At 35.6% G+C, this 15602-nt stretch overlaps 1 protein-coding gene across 3 annotated transcripts in view; it reads left to right on the top strand.

Annotated features, from left to right (window-relative positions):
• Nucleotides 1-15045, top strand: part of didum (dilute class unconventional myosin) — an 814019-nt gene extending 798974 nt beyond the window's left edge. For all 3 annotated transcript variants that reach the window (XM_090373351.1, XM_090373360.1, XM_090373369.1), the window contains 2 exons: nt 4404-4575; nt 12878-15045. In XM_090373351.1, the coding sequence (XP_090229477.1) occupies nt 4404-4575; nt 12878-13147 (442 nt within the window). In that variant the 3' untranslated portion in view covers nt 13148-15045. The remainder of the gene's footprint in view (nt 1-4403; nt 4576-12877) is intronic.
• Nucleotides 15046-15602: the final 557 nt, after the last annotated feature.

Consider the following 15602-nt stretch of genomic DNA (forward strand, 5'->3'; position numbering starts at 1 on the left):
GATTTATCAAGCCTTGATTTCCTTGATTTCTTCCGTGTATGAATCACCTGTGGAGACGGAAATGGAACTCTTGGCGAGACTCGTCTGCTCTGCTGCTACTGTCAAAGAAACTCCAGGTGTGCTCGAACGTGTCCGCCAATCCATGCTGCGTCGGTGTCACGCATGCATCGCGTCTCATGGTGGAACCTTCGAGCAGCTGTTGTAACATCATGAAATGCATCCGTCTCGTACTCCATTGTTAATATTATGTCAAATAAATGTTTGCCACTAATTACTGTCTTGTGTCATTTCTGCTTCTTGTGCCTCTGCTACTACCTTCCCGTGACGTTTCCGGTTATTGGTTCCTATGCGATTCACATTCCTTTAGATGTTACCTACCTCCCCAAACATTTGTACCAATAATTTTGAGACACCCTGTATAATTATATATGGCCACACATGATTAATTGCAGCTTTTTAATAAAATTTATTTATTTTTTTAATATAGACTGTCTTTATTAAGATCATGAGTTAGCAATGTGTTGGATGCCACTGGCCACAAGTACTGCTCCAATATGACATAGCATAGAGCCAACAAAGTTCTGAAAAGTAATATGGCGAATACTAACCCATTCATGAAAAAAAAAAAAAAAAAAAAAAAAAAGTCCTCGATTCCTAGAGTTAATGTTGGCAGAGGTTGTGCTGATTAATATGCCATTCTATTTCATCTTGCAGATGCTCAATGGATTTGAGATCCGTGGATTGAGCTGATCAGTTCAGGGCAGATGCTTAAAGGCTTCCTTCAAAACCATTTCACACATATATGGCACAGTGAATGGATGCATTATCATCATGAAAGCACCCATGTCCATAGTGATAAATATGCAGCACTGCTAGGTGTACCTGATCCATAAAGATGTTCAGCTATGTTCAGGAACTCACAGTGCCCGCCAGTGGGATCGGGGACCAAAGGTATGCCAAAAAACATGACCTACACCATTACACCTCTTCCAGCAGCCTGCATGATCAGTAGACAACAGAATGATTCCAGTGGCTCGTGTAATTTCCTCCACATTTACACTCTTCTGTTGGCTGAAATGAATAAATTTGGACTCACCAGACCAAGACTTGCTTCCAATCCTCTTTGCATTCATTCCACCAGTGTAGTCATAATTTCCAATGGTGACCACATCAGATGAAGGTGCCATTGTCCCGTAGTGAAGTCTTTGTGGCTCTTCACGTGGTATGGGTATGGATATCTTGTGATGTTCCCACATTAAATGCAAGGATTAATTGTTCTATCATTTGGTAGCAGTTAGACTTATAATCTGCCCCAAATGTCACTGCATGCATTTGTAGATGCTTTCTAGGCATTTTTTCATTTATTAAAGACTTGGATGACAGTAATCTTTCAACAACTGATATGTGTAGCCCTCTTGCCTACTGCTAAACACACACCAACAATTAAAAATTTTTGTAAGTCATAGAGATCCTCTGTGTTCCCCACTGCTAGTGAACTGATCTAGATACTTCCCTAGCAAAGTTGCACAGTTTAATAGGGTTTGCTGAACACCAAACATCGTGTGGCTACTTTGAATTACATATTTTTGCATTTCTTTCTTGCTTATAGTGTGAACCTCCATGACCCTAATAATGTGGCTAGGTAATGTATAATTAAGAAATAATATATTTTAGTTTAAATTTAAAAAAAAAAAAATATATATATATATATTTTTTTTTTAATATTACAATTCCTGTGTTTTATTATTATTATTAGCCATAACATCTGTATATAGTGCACTGCAGTATAGTTTTATGTAGTGATACATGCCCAAGGAAACTGCCCGGTAATAGTTATATGTAAGCTATTATGAAGTTTCATATCTACATAGTTCCCATTATAATGACCTTCTTTAGTACCTTTTTTTTTTTTTTATAATAATTGTAATACTCTGACTTTGGGAGCCAGTTAAGAACACAATGTGAATTGGCCCCGAGTGCCAAGTGATTTTTCTCAAGTGACATATAGAGTGATTTTTCTCGAGTGACATATAGAGTGATCTTTCCAAGTGATTTTGTTCTGTTTTATTTCCAGCACCTTTCTCATCTTCAGTTCATTATAAGTGGTTCTGTACTTAACAGATTCTAAGTAAAAACCCAAGAGAGGAAATCACCTTTATTTTCTTGTACATTTCTTAATTTTCTCACTAACAAACTAACCTCTCCAGCCTCTTGGTCACTAGGTGGCACAGCTCGTGGTGGGGCTGGAAACCTGAAAGGAAAAACATCGTTTCTGGGCTAAAAGGAGCAACAATGAACTTGACAAACCAGGTCTCACCTGTATCTATGGATCAAACTGACCATAATCAGCAGAAAGATGACCCTAATCCAACTACTGCCAAAAGACAAAAGAAGGATGTGACCCAAACCATCTCTCCACTCTTTCTAATTTTCCACTCCGTAACAGACCAGCCCGTTAGTAAACTTTCTCCCTTTGTAATACAAAGGTGCCTTGAACATATAGCTGGTTCACCAAAAATGGTTTGCCGCTTGAAATCAGGTGACCTACTGATAGAAACAACAAATCACCGACATTCAGCGCTTCTTCTCAAAACCACAGCTTTTGGCGGGATTCCCATCAAAGTCACTCCACATGCCACTTTAAATACATCTAAACAGCTCTGAAGAAGAAATCATACAAGAGTTACAACACCAGAATGTCATACATGCAAAAAGAATTCTTATCAAAAAGGATGGAAACGATGCCAACTCGCACTATCATACTTACTTTCAACACTCCTACCCCTACCAACCTTTATTTATCAGTGAAAGCAGGATACCTGAATTGCCAGGTAAAGCCATACATCCCCAATCCAATAAGATGCTTCAAGTGTCAAAAGTATGGCCATTCCCAAACAGTGTGAAGAGGACTAGCTATCTGTGCCACCTGTGGCTCAAAAGATCACAACAATAAAGAATGTAATACACAGTCTCCTCGCTGCCCAAACTGCAAAGGAGACTACCCTGCCTACTCCAGAGACTGCAATATATGGAAAAGAGAGAAGCAAGTACAGAAATATAAAACCGATTGCAAGGTTACACATACCAAGAAGCTAAAAAGCACATACCATTTCTCCCAGCGGTGAGATCATATGCAGCAGCTACAGCAGTACAGAAAGCAAAAGTAATTGCAACGCAAACTGACATCTCTGTTCAGCATAACATCTCAATAGCAGATTGGGCATGTACTCTCCTCTTACAAACAAAACCAAAAGCTGATCAGGCAATAAATACTCCCATTATAATCCCACCAGATGCTGAAGATTCAACACCAACCAGCAGTGCAAATCCTGCCAAACCTATAGATAAAAAACAGAAAAAATCTGATACTATGGAAATTGACGAAAAAGGGCAAGAAGATAACCAGTCCTGGAACTTTACGCAACTGATAATGGGGGTCGACCAAGCTTCCCTAGAAAAGATGGTGTACTATGGCCATAGATGCTGATGTGCCAAAAAAATCTCCAATCAACCAACCTAGAAGAGAAAAAAATCAAAACAGATAGGATCAAACAGGCAGCCTGTTGTAAATCACCAGTAACAGTAACTAAGACCAAATAATGCATACTCTTCTTCAGTGTAATTGTGGTGGGATACGAAATAACCTTAACGATATCACTTCGATTCCTGGACATTCTGGAATACTAGGTAATGAATGCGTGAATCAAGCTGCAAAACATCCGTTAAATAAAAATTCTCATCAACACAAAATTCCACACAGTGACTTTAAAAACGTCATTCAAAAGGCCTCTGAAAACATATGGACACAGACCTGGAAATCTCAAACTAACATCAAATTATACCAAATCAAACAGCAGCCGAAATCATGGAAATCAAGCTTTTAGTCAAACCGACATGAAGAGGTTATCCTTGCCCAGCTTCACATCGGCCACACACATTTAACACACTCCTATCTCCTAATGAAAGATAATCCTCCACAATGCCCACACTCTCTGACCATACTAACAGTGAAGCATGTCATCATAGAATGTCCATGTTACCAAGTTGCCCACCAGTCAGCTTTCAAACTGCATGCAAATGAGCCATTAAGCCTTGAGCTCATTATGGGAGAAAAATCAAATGTAAATGAACTCTTTACATACCTCAGTTTAATAAACCTTACAAATCGTATCTAATATGCCAACATCAGTAACAACATAATTGGAAATAAAACTTGAACAGGCACAATATAGTTGAAGCAGCTCTTGCACCATAATAAATCCACAAACAACAACAACAAAACAATGTGAATTGCTGCCTTATTCCTTATATTAGCATAGATTAGTTTAATTCCATCTGTTTCTGGTACTTCAAATTGACATTTAAGGTAAATATTAATTTGTGATATCGGCCTTCTTTTGTAGGTATAACTTAAGCCATTTAGAACAGTGGTGTCGGGACCAAAAGATGCAGCATACAGAAGTAACAGAAACACTTCAGCCAATTGTGCAGGCATCACAGCTGTTACAGGCTCGAAAATCAGACGAAGATGTGCAGAGTGTCTGTGATATGTGTGCCAATTTAACTACAACTCAAGTAAGTTTCAGATGTGGTGAATTGCTCATTGTTCTAACTTTCAATACATATTTGTCAGTACAAGCTTTTATACTTAAATCAGAAAAAAAATACCTTGTTAGTTTGCAGAGTTTTGCATTGCATGAACTAATTGTTAATATAGTAAAAACTTCATCAATTTGTCATTTTTTGAAAATTTTACTTTAAAATCCCATGTCAGATATAGGGTCCAATATAGATACTTCATGTATTTGTTTTCAGGAGGAAAAAATTATTAGAAATTTTCAAAACAGTAGATAAAATTTATTTATCTTACCTTAAAAACCATTCGTTTTGCTCATTCCTTCTAATAATTGGTCCACTTCTTTAACCGTTATTGGTTACATTGAATTATTAGAAACATTTTGCACCTGGTTAAGGATTAAAAAAAAAAAAAAAAAAGTTTCATACTTCATTAGGTGAACTTGCTTCAACTATCTATATATAAAAGAATACAGGAACTCCCTGACTTAGGTAATACTCGACTAACGGAAATTTGACTTTACATAATTTTTTGCCTGCCGGTGCAAACTTAAAAAGAATTGTGGAAATGTATTTTGCATCCCGTAGGAATAAATGGAGGTATCGTGAAAATATCGTAATGTGAACCCAATAACACATTGGTGGTTTTTTCTTTTTAAATTCATTCAAAGTCCTTGGAAGTTGAAAATTTCGCTATATTACTAAGCTATTTATCTCTCTAAAAGGTCATATTTATAATGGAAATTGCACTACACTTTTATCATTATCATATGTTCCTGTTATAAGAATCAATTTTGAACACCTCTGTGATGTTTTTCTAAAGAACGTTTCTAGAGGTCACAACCAAAAAACAATAAAAATAATTTGCACTTTCCAGTTCATTGGGCTTTTCTGTTAGTGCAATCAATTATAAATAGGTATTAAACTCAATCTCACTGCATTTGCCATAATACATATAACTTCAATTGTGTGGGTTTTTACGCTATTATGGTGAAATGTGTTCCCCTTCACTGAAATCTCCAATCATATAAAAAACAAATTTTCAGAAACTTCTCTTCATTCGTATTTACGTATTACAATGATGAAGGGAAAGGGACCAACAGAAAGTGCAAGTGCTGGCAGTGCCAGGAAACGAAACAAAATTGATTTAGAAATGAAGATGAAAATGATTAAGAATCAGGACAAAGTTTGTCATCTATTGCAAGGGAATTAGGTCTCGCTGCTTCAACAGTGAATACTTTTTGAACAGAAAGTGCGGATATAAAAGAACACGTTAAAGGATCGACACATTTAGGATCAACAGTGATCACAAAACAGCATTCAGGTGCTGTATCGAAGATGGAACAGCTGTTAATAATATGGATCGAAAATCAGATTCAGAAGCAAGTGCCCCTGAGTCTAATGACCATTCAAGCAAAAGCAACAAGTATTCATAAAAATATTAAGGATAAATACGGCAAACCCCAACCCAAGTTCATGGCAAGCAACTGGTGGTTTAATAGGTTCAAGCATCGTGCTGGTTTCCACGTTAAAGTATGCAGTGAAGTTGCTAGTGCCGATTCTGCAGCTGCAGAGAAATTTTGTGATGTGTTGGAAAAAATTATTGATGAAGGTGGCTATTCAACGCAACAAATTTTTAATGTTGACCAGATTGCTCTGTATTGGGAAAAAATGCCAGGTCGAACATACATTGCCAAAGAGGAAAATACAATGCCGAGTTTCAAGGCATCAAAAGATATGACCATACTCTTGCTTGGGGCTAATGCAGCAGGAGATTACAGATTAAAATCACTGCTTGTGTACCATTCTGGAAATCCTCGTGCATTTAAGGGCATCAATAAAGCCACCCACCCGTGCATTTCCGATTGAACCAGAGAGCATGGATAACAATATCTCTCTCTTTGAGGATTGGTTTAAATGTTTCTTCGTTCCCAAGGTTGAAAAATATTGTAAAGACAACGACATTCCTTTCAAGACTTTGCTTCTATTAGATAATGCTCCTGGACATCCTACGCATCTAGATGATTTCAATTCGGATGTGAGAGTCATATTTCTACAGCCAAATACGATTTCCACTCATCCAACCTATGGATCAGGGTGTTATTTCTAATTTAAAAGCATACTATTCACGCATAACATTTGCTCAGGCATTGTCTGCAGTAGACGATGAGAAAAATTTTACGGTAATAGTCTTGGAAATCTTACAATATTTACCACACCATCTTAAATATTAATAACGTCTGGGCAGAAATTACTAAAAGTTGTTAAATGCCGAATGGAAGAAAATATGCCCACAGCATGTAAAAGACTTCGAATGATTTGAAAAAGACGAATTATACGAAGAGGTTACAGATAAGATTGTAAGGGTTTCAGAGCTACTTCAGTTGGAGGATAATGCCAAAGACGTGGAGGAGTTAATAGAGGAAGAAGAGAAGGAATTATCAAGCGAAGAACTTATTGCCTTGCAGGCAGCGTTAGTGAAAGAAGAAAATGCTGTAAAAGTTCAAGATGAACCAAATGAGGAGCCGAGATGCTTCGTCACCAGAGAGATGGCAATGGCATTTCGTGAAATTGCATTGGCAATGGCGAGGTTTGAGAAGATGGATTCTGACAGCGAACGATTCTTAAAAGTTAACAGAGGGATGAATGATATGTTTGCTTGCTACAAAGAAATCTACAATGAAAAGAAAAAAGCCACCATCCAGTCATCCATTAATATGTTCTTTCGTAAGCGATTAAGGGCCGACCTCTTCCACAGCCCTTAACCTCTGCAGCGGCGTACTTATCAGCTGAAGACATCGATTCTTGCAACGATGCTCGAGAGGTAAAACTTACTGACATTATGCCTGTCTCCTCTCTCTTTTTTTTGTAATTTTATAATTTTGAAATATTTTTAAACTGCACACTTTCGTAATTTTTCCTGCCCATGAGATAAAAAATTGAATAAATACAATAAATAATTCTATTTACATGTTCGTCGAACATTTCTTTTTTGATTCAATCAATTTAGCGAGCACAATTGCAAGTGCTGCACAAGCATGGAGGAAATTTCGACTTACGTAGCATTCCACGGAACGCAACCGTTATGTAAGTCGGGGATTTCCTGTATTTTGCTTTTTCATGTGCACACGTTTTGCTTTCTGCAAGGCAGGGCTAACTGCTATTGCGTCACACTACAACAAAGTGATTGACAGGTCTGTCTCAAAGATACTTTTAAAAACTTAATTTTTTACAGTTTTTAAATTTTTCTATATAAAAAAGAATATTTTTAGTTTAGTACTTTTAATTTTTAGAATTCTACATGTCTCAAGGCAGCGATTTAGTTTTTTCAAAAGTTTCTTCAGCTATTAATAATGTTAATAATGGCAGTAATAGAAAAGAGAAAGATCGTATCAGAAAGGCTGGAAAGAAAAGAAAAGATCTTGAGTATGAAGCAGCACTTAAAAATCCTGATATCGAAACAAAGCGATTATTAAAAATTATGAAAATAATAAGTTAAAGGCTTCGCAATTAAGAAGGGAAAGATACAAAAAACAAAAGACTACTTTTATATCAAAAGACTACGTGTAGTGGAAATAAGGAAGAAATGTTTGGTTTGTAAACACAGGTGACAGGAGCCTGATTTAAAGCATATATTCCACGGATTCATATGTATTCAAACGAAGGGGAATATAACTTCATTTTTCAACGAACAGAGTCATGTGAAATTGGCTTTTAGTATGATAATAAACAAAAGTCAAGGTCAAACATTATCTAAGGTTGGTGTTGACTTAACATCACCATGTTTTTCGCATGGACAATTGAAGGCAGCTAAAAATCTCTTGGTATTAATGGAAAACAAATCAAAAATGCTGAAAAATGGGTGTGTTGGTGGGGGTTTCCTCCAACTAAAAAAAATTAAAATATAAAAACATAAAAATTCAGGTTCATGTGACAGAAAGGAGCAAAGCGACCTTCTGACTTGTTATAAATTATAATTTAAATTACTAATATGTCATCAAATAACATTATACTGTATATATAATCCCATCAGAAGTCATAAGATACTTACAGTTATAAGCAAAACATATTTATTGAAATAAATTCATATCAAAAATAATTCCAACTTTGGTTGTACTGACTGCTTCAATGTGTTTTTGAAGACATCTGATAGAAAAGTTGGTGGTATTGTGCTCACTTCTCCTTTAACCCTTTTCAGAGTATGTAATTAAATTTGTTTTCTAAGATTGTTTGAAATAATGCATCTATTAAAACTCTGATTGTTTTGAAATATTCCCTTACATGCTTTCATTTCTTATTTGGAAACAAAAATAAGGAATTTCTGATTTTAGTTTAAATAAGCAAAATTCTCCAAAATGCAGGTCTAGAAATTGAAATTGAATTAAGAATAAATAAATAGTGATACGAGGGCATTAGTTCATTAAAAAATAATAATAAGTTTTTTGTTTTTTTTTTTTCCTTTTACAAATTTATTTTATTATTATTTTTTTAATGAATTTTTTAAAAATTTCTGATTTGATTTTTAACAGTAATTTCACTCTGTTGTTGGGCAGTCTGGTAAAAGTAAGAAAAAAAATTAATATTTAAAAGCATTTAGGTACAAATTTTTCATTTTCACAATTTTTTTAAAATTCTAAAAAAAAAAAAGTTGCTCCAGAGAGCCAGCTGCAGCAGAAACCTCACTAACATGAACCCATGTGCAATTTGCAAACTGAACTGAAATCAGAGTGAAAGGATTGAAGTGTTTGCGAACTCCAGTAATTAAGATGGCCACCTTGGCTTTGCCCTAATTCTGCATTCCACTTCATCATAAAAGTGTTCAAAGTAGTTGAGGTTGGATCTCTGTGCTGGCAGCATTAATGTTATTCTCTCAAACCATTCTTGACAGTTCACAATCCTTGCTTTGTGATATCTAGTGTTGCTGAAGTATCTCTTATAAACATGACATACATTTGTAAGAGCTACTTCATCAAAACTGTCACAAAATTGTTCAGAATAGCATTGTAGGCTGCAGTATTCGTGGTTCCATGGACTAAACTAGTGGACCAAGTACATGCTATCAGAAAGAATCTGACTATGACACTTCCTCCCAGCTTCACAGTTAGGACGACACACTTAGGTGGTAAGCATCCTTTGTGCACCTTCCATACCCAAACACATCCATTAAAAGAGGAAAGCATACAGTATGCCTCTTCTTTGCTCTACAGCTGGGGTTCTTAACCTATGGATCATCATTTAGGATGGGTGAGTTGCCTTGTTCCTCTTTAATCAATTGACATTTCTCCCTATACCAGTGTTTTTTGTATTTGGTCTGATAGATTGAAGTGTGCTAAGATGACAGCACTAACTTAACTTTGAATGAATAGTGGGCTGCAAGTTTAAATGAATACGAGTTTTTTACTAGCAAAACTATTATTTTGTAAAGCCTACTACCAACTAATAAACTAATTATTAATCATATTTTTAATATTATTTTTTCTTATTAAATACCCAATTTCCTAAGTGTTAGTTATATTTGAATAACAGCATTTAATATGCAGATAACATTAAAATAATTAAAGGAAATACGTTATTAATTCAAAATTGAACCATGAGTCACAAAGCTAACCTCCAAACTTAATCTGATTCCCGGCCAAAAAATGTTAAGAACCTGTGCTCTACAGAATTGATTTCTGCTAATCTGCAGTCCAAGTTTAGTGTGCAAATCAACAGTATGTGGCTTTGTTTGTTTTTTTATTATTATTATCAGGAGTTCAGGTCAAACGACACCAGGGATTTCCCCGATCTCCACGTAGTATACATTGTCGTGTGATACAGTACACTGTAAAGGCCAGAGATTTAAAAGTGTATGGATATTGTGATGTGTAATGTTTTGTACCGTTGTTCATCTGGCCTTTTAGCCATTAGGCCCCTAACGGGACCTACCGTTTCCCACACTTGGCCCCGTGGGAGCAGACCAGGTACACCCAGTATAGTTATATATTTACTCTGGCAGGTCCTTCCACCTAATTTCCTGGGATTTCAGTGGCTATGACCTAAAAAAAAAAAAAAGTTACTATAATTTACGCTGAAAGGGAGTAGGCCAAATAAGTTTGTTGTGCATGGTTATGTTAAGTCAATAGTAGGTAATTAAGGTCAAGTCAATAGTAGGTAGTAAAGGTTGTTGCACGGTTGACTTAAGTTTTTAAGTGTGGGTTTGGAATAATTTTGGTTCCATTGTTTGTTTGTTTGTTTGTTTGTTTGTTATTTGGTTTTTAGGAGCATTAGCAACTAAGGCCATATTGCTCCGGGGATATGCGGTGGTCATTTCCTGACCTTTCCGCATTCTCCGTATTTGGTGGTCACGGGCTTGAACCCCAGTCTAATCAAGAAGCATGTGCTACGCACTGCTGCTCCTACCCACCTGGCTACGGAGGTGCCTTGGTTCCATTAGATGCGGTCGGAGAGAGGGTGGGGAGACCGAAGACTGGGGGAAGACAAGTGAGGTCAATAGTGAAGGCGACCCCAGATGGTCAGTGAGGCATGCCCATGCCCCACCTGAGAGGAAAAATGGGGTGGCAAGGAAGGGAGGAGACAATAGACTTCTCCTTCCCCCACCCAGGAAGTAGGAAGAAAGTACCATGCAAGAGTGCACTGGTAAGGGGAGGCCAATGGCCTTGGCAGCAAGCTGCAGCAATAGTCATGTCAGGTGTGTTTGTCTCAGAGGTCACAGATGCTGGTGTCAGGTTCAGGAGATGTGTAGAGTCAAGTCTGACTTGGTGATCACTGGTGTCTTCCGCCACAGAGGAATCTTGAGACAGGTGAGCAGTGGACTGTGTTGATTCTGTGTCCAGTCCTGGTCCTGTTGCAGAAGGTCCTTAGTGTGCTTAGCTCAATCTTCCCGTTTGAATGTTTCTGTTCAGTTAGATTGAGTTGTTTCATTCAGTTACTGGCTTTAGTTGTGATGAATAGCAATAAGTGTCCTCCACCTAGAAAACACCTCTTGCGCAAACTTTGTGAAAGTCAGGAACTCCTCCCTCGAGTCTAGATGATGCAATCCTACTGGTAGATATGTGAGTTCTGTCATAAGTCGACAATTATCAGGGGTGTGTGGGCTACTGCAAGTCTTCTGTAAAAATTCATGGCATGCAGTTCTTTCAGTGTCTTAGAAACACTTATAGGTTTTCTTGTAACGCTAGCAACTCCACAATCAGATTCTGTATGATCTGATGATGGGATTAAGACTCATCTCAAAGCACAAACTCCAGCCAGCCAGTCAGGAATTTATATCTACCTGGTCATTTCTTGGGCTCACTGTCACCTCTGGACTTCATTTCTTCAGCACATTACCAATTATCAACTTGAGAACATTTAACTGTAAGACTGCACTTTGTGTCCAGTTATGGAGACCACCTAAAAAAAAAAAAAGGTAATGGGCTTCATGAAAGAGTCCAAAGAGGGACAACCTGCTAGGTGAGAAAGGTTGATATTAATTGATTGAAAGATGGAATTGGTTAAAAAGGGGTGCCCATATAAGAAAGGCTTCAAATAAATTGCTACACACTGATTTCATTGAATAGCTGCCTAGGCAAGGGTCTTGAAATGATAGTACACAAAGATTGGTCTGGTTAGTGGAAAAATAAGAAATACTTTAACCTGACTAGTTTGGATTCAGGAAACCTTACTGAAGTTCATAAGGCTATGAAAGGATACAGTAAGATGAATCAAGCTGAAATTTTCACTGTTATAAATGGCACTAGAACTAGGAAATATAAATTTCAAATTATGGAGAAAACAGTATAGATTGGATTGTGGGAAGTTATTTTATTTTTTTCTTTTAGCCATTGAGTTGTGAATCACTAGAATAAATTACCAGCATGAATAGTTGAGGCCAAAATTTCATTTCTAGTACAGTGTGGACTTGGAAAAAATCCTGGTTTTTCCATAAAATCCCCCGTTTTCCTTCTGTTTTTATCATTTTTTGGCTCAAAACCCTCCTGTTTTTCCTCCTGCTTACAAATGCCTTATCACCAGCTTTTTGAAAGTCAAAAGTTGACAGTTATGGTTGTCAAAATTATTTGTTGACATCCATCGAGTTCCTTTGTTTACTGTATCATAGGAGCTAATGTTATTTGTTTGATTTTTATTCCTCCTTTATTTTTGTAATTTAATTAACTTTTTTGTTAGCAAATTAATTTTGTTAAAAAGCAAAGGATATTTTTAATAAAATTTCCATGAGTTAGTCTTAACAATGCATTAAAATACACGCATACACACACATATATATATATATATTTATTTTTATTATTTTTTTCCAATTCAGATTATAAAGATACTTAATCTATATACTCCTGCTGATGAATATGAAGAAAGAGTTCCTGTATCATTTATCCGCAAAATTCAAGTTTGTCTACAGCAGCGTGATGAGAAGCGATCTCAGTCCCAGAAACAGATTCCCCCAAGCCAAGGTTGTTTGCTTATGGACACAAAGTATGCCTTTCCCATCCGATTTCCCTTTAATCCATCAAGTGTTCGCTTAGAAGACATTATCATACCAGATGTCCTTAATCTTCCCATGTTAAAAATGGTTTAAAAAAAGTTTAAATTTCTTTATGATTCTCAAAACTGTAAGACCCACTGCTTGATAGCATTAGGAATGAGCAGAGGGAGAATCCTGTGAATGTTTCTAGTGGTAAGTACATGTCAGAATGCAGTGCACTTCTATAAAAGACATGTATTAAAGGAAATCTGTCCTTTTGTCCTGTTTTATTGACCCTGATTAAATATTGGTTGTAAAGGGTTGTTGGCAGGCTACTGTTTGAGTCCCTCCATTGCAGATGTGTAGGAATATATTAAATTTTAAATATCAAAATGCTTCCTGAAAATGAAGTAATTAGATGTTATAAAATGAAGTTTTTAAAAAATATATAATTTAATTAATGATAAATATTAAGGAACTGTATATTATTAAAATGTTTTGTATATTAATTTAATTTTGACAGGTATAAAAAAAAGATTACAAGTCAAAAACTATGGTTTCACTTTGGCTTATTTTAAAGTGCTGGTATTCATCATAATTACTTCAAAATATCCTAGCATTATTAGTGATATGGATTCCTTCCATGTTCATCCAGCCAAAAAGAAAGGAACATTTTAAGTTGATATAAAGCAAAATAGCAATCCAAGTTGACTATTAAAGATTTTCTTTTTTTCTGTTGTTATTACTGTTGTTGTTGACTTAAAAAAAATGTATATTTAAGATGGTAATATACCTCAGCTATTCCATGTAATGCCATGTAGTGAGATTACTTAATATAATTGAAAGGGATGATAACCTTTTGCTGCTGGTTGGTGCATTGGTAGTGATGATGTGTAAAATAATTGACCAGAAATGCCAGCATGGATCTCTGAATTTTATACTGATATGAAGAGTGATGTTACTTTAATTTCTTTGTTGTTATATGAAAATTTCTATTTTCACTCAGGAGTGAAAACATTCCAGTAAATAGTTTTATTTATGCATCATGTGATAATGTAAAAATAAAAACTTATTTATAGTAATATACTTAAAAATTCCACTACATTAATCTATCATTCCTGATTTTTCCAGTATATGAAGGATGAAATGAAAATGAGTTTTGTATGATAAGTCTCTATTTTTTATTGCCAGTGTGCTTGATCGATTTTAATCGGAGGGTGTGTGTGTGTGTGTGTGTGTGTGTGTGTGTGTGTGTGTGTGTGTGTGTGTGTGTGTGTGTGTGTGTGTGTGTGTGTGTGTGTGTGTGTGTAGTATAATTGAGTGATACTGAATGCTGACTGATGAATCAGAATGTGAATATTAAAATAATGGTTTACCTGGATTTGTTGATTGCCAAGTGCTAAATGTAAATGTTATATATTTGATGGCAGTGTTACATGTAAATTATTTTCGACACAGAGCATCATTTAGACTGTAATAAAATGTATAATTTAGTTACTATACATACACAGTCAGTTAAAAATACTTTGCATTTATCAAACCAGTTAATTAATATTGAATTGTAGTGCAATTAGTGCAACAGTAAAAGAAAATTAGATTTATGTGAGTTGTTATTTCATTGTAATCATGTTGTGACTGCATCAGTGATTAGTTTAATCCATAGTAAACCCCAAGTCGACAGAAAAGTAAGCATAATTTATATTGGGTGTGGGTGTGTTTGAGTTTGTGTATATCTACCACACACACACACACATTATAAATTCATATTTCCTCCATTTGTAATATCCAAATTCTATTGAAGTTCACAAGAGGACATTTTTTTCATATAGCTTTGCATTGAATTCTTAAAAATTTATTTTGTAGAAAAATATGTGATTGAAATAGTTATAGCTTTGTTTCCTGAATGTTTTTGAATAGCTGCCTTTAATTTTTGAAAAAACTGTGACTTGTTAGAGGAAATTTGGATCTGATTTTAAAATAGTAAGGTTGCTAAACACATTGCAGTAACAGTACTGGACACTTTTAAAAATTTTCAGAAGTTAATGTGTTCAGATATTTTAAAAAACTTCCCTAAGGAAGATCATGCATTGTTTGATAAATATAAATCTTTATTCGCAGATCAGTTGTAGAAAATTATCTAAAAATCTGTTCACGTAAACACTGTGTGTTTTCTGTAAACTGTATATAATTAAAAAGAAGTTTGCATTTAATTTTTTCATTGTTTATAAAAAATTACTGGCTTTCTTTTGAAACTTAGCTATTTGGATAATTGAAACCTTTAATAATCCACAAAAAGAGAAAGGCTCATAAATGTGGAAAAAAAGCATAACTTTATTATTTACATGCATAGTAATATACTACAACATACACTGATGAGCCAAAATATTATGACCACCTACCTAATATGATGTTAGTCCTCCATATGCAGCCAAAACAGCTCGTACCTGGCAAGGCATGGACACTACAAGATTTCTAAATACGTCTTGTGGTATCTGGTACCAACACATAACCAGCAGAACCTTTTAACTCCTGTAAGGTCTGTGGTTGAGATGCCACAGATCAGAGTTGC

Source organism: Mastigoproctus giganteus, chromosome 1 (assembly GCF_048544385.1).
Source record: "Mastigoproctus giganteus isolate SK-2022 chromosome 1, ASM4854438v1, whole genome shotgun sequence".
In the NCBI taxonomy this organism is placed as follows: domain Eukaryota; kingdom Metazoa; phylum Arthropoda; class Arachnida; order Uropygi; family Thelyphonidae; genus Mastigoproctus; species Mastigoproctus giganteus.